Source organism: Netta rufina (genome assembly GCF_964035555.1).
Source record: "Netta rufina genome assembly, chromosome: 27".
In the NCBI taxonomy this organism is placed as follows: domain Eukaryota; kingdom Metazoa; phylum Chordata; class Aves; order Anseriformes; family Anatidae; genus Netta; species Netta rufina.
The window spans coordinates 5316942-5329030 of record NC_140151.1 but is presented as its reverse complement, the minus strand read 5'-3'; the positions used below and the strand labels follow the sequence as shown (position 1 = coordinate 5329030).

Here is a 12089-nt window from a genome sequence, read left to right as displayed (position 1 = left end):
AACCAAAGTATTTCCCCTGAAGTAGTTGGATTCCAAGTGTATCCTACAGAAGTGAAAAAAATAATTTATATTGGCATAAAGCAACAAAACTATAGAACAAAGCGACAACAGTAGCTTCATGCTAGGAGCTTAATAACTATTTTGTCCTGGTCTTCCTTCCCTCCCCTCCAGGCTAATTGTTCACATTTCTCAAATGAACTAATTAGCCTGGAAAAATGCAGTACTGGGGAGTGAGCACTGCTTAGCATGGCTGGCATCTTAGGGCTGGTAGGTGGTATGGGCAAGTCCCCAAACCAGGCTTGTCAGAGGCACAGCATTAATGTCCACATTAACCAGCCAGAAACTGTGGGATGAGTATGAATATATCTGTGCGATGTTCATTCCTTGGCTGTTTTTTTTTTTTTTTTTTCCCAAACAGAAACAAGGGTCTTTGTCAGGGAGAAGTTTCCTGATGAGAGATTAGAATCATAACCAAATTAAATGATTGTCTCTAACTAATTAGATTAGTTTAAATTGAATAATGAAACCTTTAGCTGTATTTAATGTAACATGCCTGAAGTCCAATGATTAGTCTTCTGAATGAAGCTAAACAATTAAAAACACAATCTATTTTATAGCTTATTCTATAGGAAGAATTGGAAAAACTATTACTGCTGAACTCTGCTGAGGAAATATGCAATTACAAGATCAACGGGAGCAGTCTGTATAGCGAGTGAGCAGGAGGAACAGGTTAGCTAATCTGAAGACACTGGGAACAACTTGGGCCTTCCTTCCAACCTGGGACCAAGAAGCTGACTACATCTGTCATTTATTACTTTATTGATGAAGTTAAGGAAAATAATACATATTAATGCTCAAACATCTATGCATTATTAAAATGAAGGTTAAAATTCCCCCCATAACATTTAAATCACTTAAGAATATATACCTGAAGTAAAAATCACCAGGAATCACATTTTCATGTGTGTTTAGATGCCCTGTGTTCTGCATGGGCATCCTGGAGGAGCTTCTGTAAGGTGTATTATCTAGTTTTCCTTGTTTCCCAAAGGGAAAGAAATACTAAAGTGTCATGACAAAGCCCATATAAATACACCTGCACCTTTCAGCACCTACATTATTTTTAAAATATAGCTTTTGAAAACCCAGAGCATAGTCTGAGACTTTGTTAAGCACCCAACTCATTCCCAAAAATGCACCTTAGACTCCCAAGCCTTTAATGGCTTGCCTGTGCCAGAAATGCGAATGCAAAGGAAGACACTGCATGAGCATGAGGTGCAATAGCTATCAGGCACTTATTTTCCTTGTGGATGTTCTTAAACTTCACAGAGAGCCTCTTGCATAGTCTAGCTAAGCTGCACAAAAATACAACACAAAAAGTACAATACAAGAGTGGCACATGGGGAATTAGGCCACACTAGCAATTGTAAGCCTTTTCCTCGTGTAAGCCCGCCTGTAAGATCTTTTCAAAACATTACCCTTCAATTCTCAGTGCCGAGTTTCCAGGACTATTGGGATATTTGCCCATTTGTAATGACTAATCCTATTTTGGAGGTTGCTGGGCAATAGGGTCCTTTTATTTGCTTGGAAGGAAGCTGCAGCATTTCAAGCAGCATGAATTCCAGCCTGCTACAAGTCTCCCAGCTGGCAGAACAGCTTGAACATTCTGTATTTTTGATGAAATCTTTGATCACCTCATTGCAAGATTTGGTTGCCTACTCTCAGCTCTCTGGCAGCTCTGAGCACAACCTGCCGTTTCTAGATAGGATTTGTTCTTTTACAGATTAGACACATGAAATAAATAAACCAGCCTTAAAGATATCCAGATGAATAGTGTTAGGGACACAAGGGTATGGAAACACAACACGCAAAATATAAGAAAAAGATAGGTGTCAATCAGAGCTTGCCTTGTACATCTGCTGAGATCCTCTCCTGAAACAGGATGCCCACCCTGCTTCAGATGAACACGGAAGGCATTACTGATCCCTTGTTACCTTGGAGATCCTTCTCTGTTCCCAGGTTACCACCTAAATTGTAGTAAGTATGTCCATGGAATAAGCCTTCAGCTCCCATCACTCTGACAGAGTCTTTACGTGACCCTAGTCAAGATCTTTTATCTGCAACTCACTCCTGAGAAAGGGGGCAATGGGCTCTGCCTCTCTCCTTCAGGGCAGGGTCAGCCAAGGGAATGCAGCTAAATAAACACAAACTAGAGAGCTGTGCCCTCTACCCAGATCTGTGCCTTGAAGCCCTGGTTTATACCTAGGAGAATGAAGAGGAAGACACATGAAAATGCTGAAGGCAATCACCCCAAGCCTACCAGAAGAGCCTCCTGCAGCAGAACAGCATCACACCAGTGGAATCTTCCTGTTGGGTCTAAGACGACTCTGCTGTTCTCCTTCCCTTGGACATCCAAAACCCTGCAACAGAGAAAGCAACTTAGCTACAGAACAACTTCTCAGCAGTAGCAGCTACAGCTTATCCAAGTCGAGATAACACCTCCAGCTGCTGCCGAGATGCCCTCTTTATTTACATCATAGCTTTCAGCTCCCTTAGCGGCAAGGAAAAATTACGATGTATGAGTCACAGGGGTTATACAGTGGGGAAATTCCTTTGTCAATGTCAGTTAAGTGGGACAAACATATGGAATAATGTACTGTAAAGAATTTAATTGAGTTATTGTATGGGTTGTGATGTTTATGGCTGTTTGAGCTTGGTCCCTAAGATAATCTTAAATAAGTTCTTCAGTAGGGACATTCACTGAAGCAATATTTATATAAGCATGGTCTTGATTAAGAGCAAGAAGAAGTCAGGAGGAATTTTTCCCTTGTCTTCAACAACGTAAATTAGGCCCATATTGCAGGATATTCTTAGAGGCAAATTTCAGATACATAGCTTTGTTTGCGAGCATTGTGCTAGTCCAGAAGCAGCACCAAGGCCACATGAAACAAAAGCCATTCAATCAGACTCTACTTGGATATCAAGCTGTTCCAAAGGACCACTGCAGATCAAGAATTGTTGGGGAAACTCACGTTGAACAACAAAGAGTTATGAGAGAACTGGTGTCTGCTCATGGAAAAGACCTGGAATCCGTTGGATAAACCATTTGCTCAGCACCATCTCTCCAGCTTTACTGTAGGTAGAAGCAGCCCTGAACAGTTGTCTTAGGAACAAAGCTTATTTAATCTCTCTGTAACTGAAATAGCAGCGATAGAAGAAACTTGCCAACCAGGATTACAATGTGTGCTGAACACAACAGCCTTAGCGAAGCTGTATGACCAGACAAGTATTTGGTCCTGACATTGTTTTTTCTTGTCCAGCTCATACTTATCTTGTCTGTGCAGTATCGGGTGAAGTGAGATTAACAGAGGAGAGGGGGAGGGATTTTGCTAGGGGAAGGTGTCATTCATCACGAGGCTTGCAAGGCAGATCCAGCCATGCCCTGCACGGCCCAACTGACACTGGTACTAGGTTTTTAGGACTCCTTACCTGAACAGCAGATCCAGCCCAAGCGCCACCTTTAATGTGGACAAGTGGCAGATAATGCAAAGTGAGATGCAAGCTACGCCAGATGGACGAAGGTGCTGAAAAATCTTTTCTTCAGGCAATAAAGGGACCACAGAGGTAGAAGCAGGTCTGTATGCACTGGCTGCTGCACTACTGCCCAAGAGGATGCAAGAGCAACAGGCACTGACAGCTTAGCCTGGGGGAAAAGGTGGGAGCAACACCACTTTCAGCCTCTGCAGTGTGTCTCTGCAGCCCTGTGCTAACTGCAGGAATTACATCCATTAGCCACAGGTCTCCTCCTCAGATAATGAATATTTAGGCCAGTGATTAAATAGTATTTTGACAAGTTGGAGACTATCTTCTCACAAGCTTTCTTTACTTGCCTCAAATTTACCAATCAATCAGTGTATATATCTCTATCATAATAAAGACATCATCTATGTACACAACCTGTCAGAAATGACATCTTTTCATTCTAATATTATGGGAAATATATACGCCTTGGAGGAAACACCTGATGGATCCGTAAAGCGGGAGGGAGAGGGAAAAGACAGCAGGAAACCCACTTTATCATAACAGCATCCACCCTGCCAAAGCCAAGCACATTCTGATTTACCAAACCATTCTTTAGTTTAGGGTTTCTTCTGCCACAAACTCTGCAAATTACATGATCCTTACAGAAATCTGATTTCCCTGAGCAACTCGTAAATCATTCTGCACTGGACTCTGAGGAGCTTGAGGACGGGGACACTAGAACTGATATGGTGTAGTACCATGCAGAGAGACAGAAATAGTCTCTGGCTGAGCTACAGTTACTTACTACAGCTATTAGCAGGTTATCTGGGTCACAAATTGACTGTGCTGTGTGTGCAGTTATCCATGTTTGCTCCCCATGAGTCTAGAAAGAAAGCAGTTGCATTCACATGACGCTGTGCATTGCCGTGTTTGTGTTACTTCTTCCCCCCACACCATCACATTCTCATTTAAAGCTCTTATCACTTACTTTGCACTGAACAGAGAATCAAAAGAGCACAGGACCATGTTATCAGAGACCATACAAGTAGAGCTGACTTTGGAAAAAGAATTGGGCACTTTGGGCTTTTCTAAAGATGCGGTCCCAGTGGCTGAACATTTGAAAGCACTGTTCCAGTGCCAGGTGCATAAGCCACTGGTGTAATCAGTCTGTGCCCAATCTGCAGGTGTACTGAACAGTGACCCATCATTAAACTCAGAGAGAAATTTAACCTCAGTCCACAAGCTTATATATCACCCAAAACAGCAGTTCAGTCCAGTGTAGCAGCCAAACTGAGGCAACTACAGCATGGCAAAACATTTCCTTTTTGCCTCTCCCACAGCCATGACCTAATATAAACCAGTCACTCATGTTTCCATGAATCAAAATAAATAATGTAGCTCACAGCTAGACTAAAAGATGGTCAGACACATCCAAGATGTTTCAGACGTCATTTGAGGACTAACATAAGTGATGAACAGTTGTCTATAGTATTAGAAGGCAGGGAGTGGAAGTCCTTTTATCTAATTGTTAGCTGCCAGCAACTTCCTGCTGACAAGCTCTCTTTAAGTTCCTTACAAGGTCTTTGCAAAGCCCTAAAGCTTTGTTGCCTTCTCACCAAGCACCTCAGGACAAGCAAGGCCTGGAAGAGTTGTACCACTGGACCTCAGCATCCTGCACATGAGAAATCTGCGAGCAGAAGTCTGCAGAGAGCAGACACCCCCGTGTACCTGCGTGGAGCAGGCAGGTTGCTCCAGCAGCTGCGTTTGGAAAGGCCCCAGCCCACCAGCACAACAGCCCTGACATTCCCCTGTCTCTGTACTGCAGCCACGGGGATGATTTAACACTTGGCATGTGGGCTGTTCGCTTCACATCCCATTTGGGAATCCTCTTATTGTTTCTTGAATCGTTCCCAGATCTGCACATATGTTAACCTTCTCCTTTAGGGAGGAGCGGAGTTTCACACACATACAATGAAAATTGCCTGTGCCTGTGGAGGCTGCTGCAAAGCCCCTTGCTCACTCCCAGGCCTGCACTATGAGAACATGGCGCGTATCTGGGCTTGGCTTATTCATCATCATGGATTATATCACTCGAATCACAATGCTTCAAAGTATTTTCCCTACCTCACAAGGAACTATGAGGCTTAATTAATTAATAGACACAGAGGCATTATGCGTCATTGCAAAATGATGCAATTTAGAGTATTCCACCCAATAATTAACAAATGTATCGGGCAACAAGTAAAGCCAATCTTAAAAACGAGCAGTTAATTTTTTTTTTTTAATTACATCCACTGAACCATATCCGCCCCTAAGCAAAGCACGTGTAATCCCAGTGAAGTCACTGCGGTTGTATAGAATTCACTAAAGTAAAAATACTCAGTAGTTATCGTTTATATTGAAGCAATACTTACAGTTTTCCCCCTTAGGTTTAGAGTTGTAAACGTGAACAGCAAAAGCAAAACTAAGTTGAACTGAGAAAACAGCATGGAAACAACCCTAGGATTTGTACAACACAAAAACACAAAAGCTGAGTCCTAGTCTAATAGGCACAGCTTTATACCTCCACTTCTTGGAGCCAAGATTCTCAAATATAAGAAGAACTCCTGACATCCATGTGGCAAAGTCTGAGGAGCTGGCAATGCCAGAGAAACTCAGAATGCATCAGGATAACTGGCCTGGACTGCCCGAACAGTTATCTACGTGAACTAGTGGGCCTACTTCACCAAAGAATCCTCAGAAGGACATAGAAATATATATATATCTTCTACTTTTGTTATCTGGCCTCCATTTCCGCACTCAGCCTCCACCCAAATCACCTCCCTCAGCTAACACTTTACTGTATAAGGACATATTGTTCAGCCCTAGATATAAACCAGGTGTAATAACTCCAGCTCTTTTTCAAATTAATATAGCACAGTTATTGTGGGGAACCTGGATACTACTACAGGCAGATCTCACGTGTCAGAGCTGTGAGCCATTGTTTCTGACAAAAAACAACAGCCCATTATTTCTAGCATCCCTTGTGAAATCTTTGCTGAAGTCCCCCTCTTCCCTTCCGAGGTCAGAGGAGGGCTAGATAAAATGCAGCTTCTTCTCCTCAGCTTGAGAGTGAGTGTGCGTGTGCATATTTTTGTTCTTTCACTGCTACTTGGGCTGGGCATGAGTTGGATTTTAAAAACTAAATCCCCATCCTGCTACCCACACACAGAATAGTGGCTTGCTTTGATTCCAGAAAGGCTGTTCAGAGAGTAAGACAGCAGACAGCTTGAGTAAGGGTGGCAAAATTCAGCTCCTAATTATTAGATTAAAGCCTTAAAACAGTTGTCATGTATGAAGGGACAAAGTGGAATTTGGCAAACAGGAAGGGAAAAAACAAATCCTCTCATAATGATAAATAATCTCTGAAGACAACCTTGTCATTTTTTGAGAGCATCTCAACAGTTTCCTCTTTTTATTTTTTTGGTCACTGCTTATCAAAATTTGCATGGCTAGTTAGTGGGTTAATTTAATTATGAGCAGCATTTATGAACAGCCTGATGGGGGATCTGCAGAGGGCAATAGAATCTGTTCTTGAATTATGAAATTGCACACACTACACATCTGGAAGCCGTCATGGGACAGATCGCTGCCTTGTAAATGCGTGTTGAGTGTTACAATATTTTACTAAGCACTCCCAATCTGTCAAGGTTTACAGGAGAGTAGAGACTGGGAACATTTGGGATCATTTGTGGCTTAGAGCCATTAGCTACTTCCACCCACTTATTGTGACATTATTAATAGCAAAATAATCTAAAGAGCAGAACTTGGCTTAGTCAAGATCTTAGATAATAGGAGTGATATTCACTAAGGGCCAAAACCAGAGAGCCACCTCCCAGCTGAATAATAGACTACGCTGGATAACACAGCCTTGATTTTGGCTGAACTGGTAAATTTGTGCACACTCTGTTCCTCCGAGGACTTACCTGCAAACCTAGTCTCGCCTTGTCATTTCAGGTTTGTGGCTCATGGTGACACCGCTCAGGAAGTAACCAAAGGAGAAAATTCTACAGCAGCAGCATGATGTTGCCCATCACTTCCTAAGTGCCCTCCTCAGCTGTGGTTAGTGGTAAGAGAAGTGTTATGCACCTAACAATAGATAGAAGAGCTTACACTTCATTAAACCATAGACACAGTAATAAAAGCTATCTGCCAGGATAGAAAAGCACAAGCTGTATTGGCATTGCCAAAGATAAGCAACATCCAAGTTCTTCTGGAGTCAGAGACAAGAATAGCCAATTAGCCACCAAGACACAAATCATGTAGAAGTTCATTTCTGGTTAGGCACACAGGAATAGATTTCATCCCATGAAATGCAATCCTGTGCTGAGAAAACCAGTACTTGGCCTCTGAAAGAAACTTTGCACCAAGTTTCTTCACCTGCTGGAGCCACAGCTTAACAAGAAGAATTGGAAGACTTCTATCTCCATGGAGCTTTTGGCTCCTTGTTAAGCCATCACATACCTATTTAAATCAAATCCCCATTCAATCATTAAGTATGCTTTTTTCTTATGGGTCATTATTATGTGATTTATGACATCGGTGTAATTGTCAGAATTACTGTGGGTAATTAAAATATGAAATGCATGCTGCCAGAGGCTTCAGTCACTCTCAGCACCCTCATTAAAAATCAGGAGCTGACCAAATTATAAATAGACTGGTTTGCACAAGTTCACAGGGAAAGCTAATTATGAAACTTCTCCTTATGCACTCAGAACACACACTATCAGTCATGCAAATTCTTTAAGTGATTATACGATTGTATAACGTGGAATCGGATTAGTACATACAGGTGGGTGCAACTTCAGTTACCACAATGCTGTACAACTGTACTTTGCATGGTGAATGTGAGTCCCTAAAATTCTCATGCAAGCTTGATTACAGATGTGGGACAAGGGCCTGGGGAAGAGAGAAGGGGTGATATGAAATATCATTCCATATCACTTTTGATATGAAGTTAGAAAAAAGCTGAGGAATACATAGAAAGGTGGAGGTGCAAAGGATATGGCTTTCTGGGCTATAATGGTAAGCCTGAGAGAAACAAGAGAGGCCTACACACAGAAAGGAAGAGAGCTTCAGAAAGAAGCTGCAATGATCTTTTGATTAGCTGGTTAAATTCATTAAAAAAATGGTGCCTGTCTAAAATCACAGAGAATTTAGATGCCAAATGCAGTGAGCATGAATATGAACTGAAGAAAAATTCTATGTATAAGAAAAGGTCTCAGTCCTTGCTCTTGTCTAGTATTCTGAATAACTTACTCTCCAGAAGGAAAGGAAAAAAAAAAAAGCAAACAATAAAAAAAAAAAAAAAAAAAAAAAAGCCAAAAAAACAACTAGGGGCCTATATATAAAATTAAGCTGAAATTGAATCAAGAAGTAAATCACTGAGGAAAGACTGCTATTCAAATTGGTCACAACACCTCTGGTGGCTTAAAGCCAAAATGGAGTATGATTTTGCTTATTAAGACTTTTGTTAAAAAACATGGAACCTATCCTTCAATGCCAGCAAACAGACTTAGTTTTCACACAAAGAGACAACAAGCCTGTACAAAACAAGTCTGGGCAGATTTTGAACACCATGGAAGCTAAGTTTTCTGTGTCAAGCCGACGCTAAAATATCTGATCCATTGCACTGATTCTCAAGTTGCAAGTTTCAGTGAAGATGAGAAAGACCTCATTGTTCCATGAGCAAGATTCAGCCAGTCTGCATTGACAGAACAATTTATTAGGGTGCTTAAAGATTCATTTGGACCAAGAAGAGTAATGCTTAAAAAATAATGCTGATTTATATTCTGTGTACCTGTGCAAGATTCTGGGGGTTGGAGATTTGAAGAGTGAAACCTTGGGGGAAAATAGATGTGGATGATGTCTCCTACCTGAATTTTCTAACCCTGACAAATTGCAGGTGTATTTTTCAGCTTATCAAACTATCACTCCATCCAGCCTGTCACCCTGACTCTCACAAGGACTCCTCAAAAACACACAACAAAAACATGGGACTTCCCAGAAGAATAAAAAATGGAAAGGAAAATATTCTTTCTTTTTTTCCTGGAGGAGCTTCCCTGCTTGACACCAGTTCACAAACTTCTGGTGCCCAAAGTATCTGTCCATCTTCTTCCTCTTGCATCCCAAACTACAGCAGTGCCATCTGCATAGCTCAGGAAGGACTCGTTTTAGTATTCCACCCCTGAAGTGTTCGAGGCATCCATATTTTTCCATGTTTCTATAAACCCTCTGAGGTTTGGCTATCACTGAAACACCCCCTCCACATCTTTCCCGTTCTAGCAATAAAAGTAAATCCAAAGGAATGTGAAACTTGTCTAACATGTGAGGTTTTTTGCTATGCCAACAGACTGCTAAATTTTCCACAGAGCCCCCACCCTGCAGAGTAAATACCAGGTAGTGATCAAAAGCACAATGTGCCTGCTGACAAAAGGGATCTCGCTCACTGTAACAACACTTTCTCCACCTCTATCTATCTCCTTTTTCTTGAGAACACAGTTTTACACTTGTCCTTCATACAAATAACCCGAGGGTGGGAATTATTCAGAAGGCTCGTGTTTGACACCCCATCTGTTCATTTCTGACAGCGATATATAATGTAAGGCTATAAAAACTTGAAAAATAATGCAACATAAAAAGGGATTGACTCGGCTCCAAGAGGCCATAAACGGTAACAAATACCATTGTATGATTTATTTCATGCTGTAATCTTTACAGTAAGTCATCTTTCAGACATTTCCTTGTGACAGGTTTTAATAATATTAATGCCCAGAGCAATCCAAATCATCGCCAATAGACATATTTATCAAGCTGCCAATCCAAGTAAATGAAATTCTATAAGCAATAATGTAACATGTTTAAAGGAAGCTAATAAAACAAGTCAGGAGAGAAATATTACTGCAAACTATTCTCTCTCTAATCCAGCCCTGGATTTTATACAGCCAAAATGCAAATCTTTCCCTCCGTGATTTATCGCTCCAAAAATACCAATGACCTTTTTGGGAGCTCTTGCACAGCCCTTCTCACACATTTATAAAGATTGTGATGCATTCTGCCAGATTAGCTGGGCTGGAGTGCTCAGCATTGCTGCTTTGTTTTGCCCTACCTTTGGATTGGGAAGCGATGGGTAGCATCAGAGTAGGATCTTAAGTCTTTAAAATTTATTAAAGACTGACAAGCCCTAACATAGGCTTGGCAACTCAGCACGTATTTATTAGCAATTATCCAGGCACTAGATAAATTACAATTAAAAGGGAACTAAAACTTGGTCTTTAACCTGGTTTCCCCTTTAATCTAATTTAGTTTTTATTAATCCTGTGCTTGTCTGAAGTGACTCTATACCAGGAGAAAAGGGAAGAAGCCACTGCAGAGTTGTGTGCATGCAGACCCTTGCTCACAAACATTCTCTTACGCCTCACTAGAAACTTAGCAGAAATGAAAAACAAGAATCAACAATTCAGCAAAATATACACCATTAAATTTGTCGTGCCTTAGGCAAGAACGTGTGGAAAACCATGACTAGTAAAGCAAGTGTGTCGATGCAGGGCTTCAGAAGTGCTTGAAGAATCCTAACAGGTCTTTATGAATTCAGTTCTGGCCGAGCTTCACAGTTCTTCGGTATTTTGTGTTTGGTTGATTTGTTGTTTTTTTGGGGGGGAGAGGGAGAGTATTGGTTTGTGACTTTTATGGGCACTAATTAAGTTCTTTCCTGAGACATCAAGATCTTATTTTCAATTAAAAAAAATGCATGAGCCTAGTGTGTGGAGTACAAAGTAAGATATCTTTCATTAAAATAGCCTAGAACACCACAAATATTGGCAAGACCTGAACAAAATGTGCTTTGAGTCTTAGAATAGACCATGTGCAATTCTTTCCCACTATACTTCATCACATTTCCCTGAATTATGGTTTGATTAACTTCCTAATTGATTAGCCTATATGCAAACCTTGTTTTAAACTTGGATGCCAGATTCCTTTTTTTTTTTTTTTAATTTTTTTTTAAATTTTTTATACAGAAATTAAGTATTTCACTGGCTAAGTATTCCAACACAGATATTTTCAAGGGAGTCCATAACAGGACAAGATGGTGAGTACCCAAGTCATTCTGAAAGCATTGCCTGTGGCATGCAGTGGAAATGATCCCCATTGTATATCCAGACGTCCCAGGAAACTAGACTTGTGTTAAAGTGCCTATCTTCCCTGGATTAGATTACAGTTTCCCATTCTAAATCAAACAGAGCAGAGATTTGAACCTGGAGCTCCCCTTGGCCACTGTCCGAACAGTGCTAATTTGGATAGAAAAGGTCAGTGTTAGCTTTTCTATGAGCAGAACACCCCAGGTGGAAAACCTCAGCTTAATCTGAAAATGGGCAACTGTATCCAATTCTATTTTTGGTTTAAATAATAATAAAAATTATTCGGGATTGATTTGAGATCTCAAATGTTATGAGGAGTCAGCCCCAAGCAGCTGTATTTTGCATTGTGAGGTTTCCTCTATGACTTTCAATACCTCATTTCACCCTTTCCTA

At 41.0% G+C, this 12089-nt stretch overlaps 1 protein-coding gene across 1 annotated transcript in view; it reads right to left on the bottom strand.

Annotated features, from left to right (window-relative positions):
* Positions 1-12089, bottom strand: part of KCNU1 (potassium calcium-activated channel subfamily U member 1) — a gene marked incomplete at its 5' end in the record, with an annotated part of 171775 nt that overhangs the window by 136784 nt on the left and 22902 nt on the right. Inside the window, one exon of the mRNA XM_084302360.1 lies at positions 2318-2417. Coding sequence (XP_084158486.1) covers positions 2318-2417 — 100 coding nt within the window. The remainder of the gene's footprint in view (positions 1-2317; positions 2418-12089) is intronic.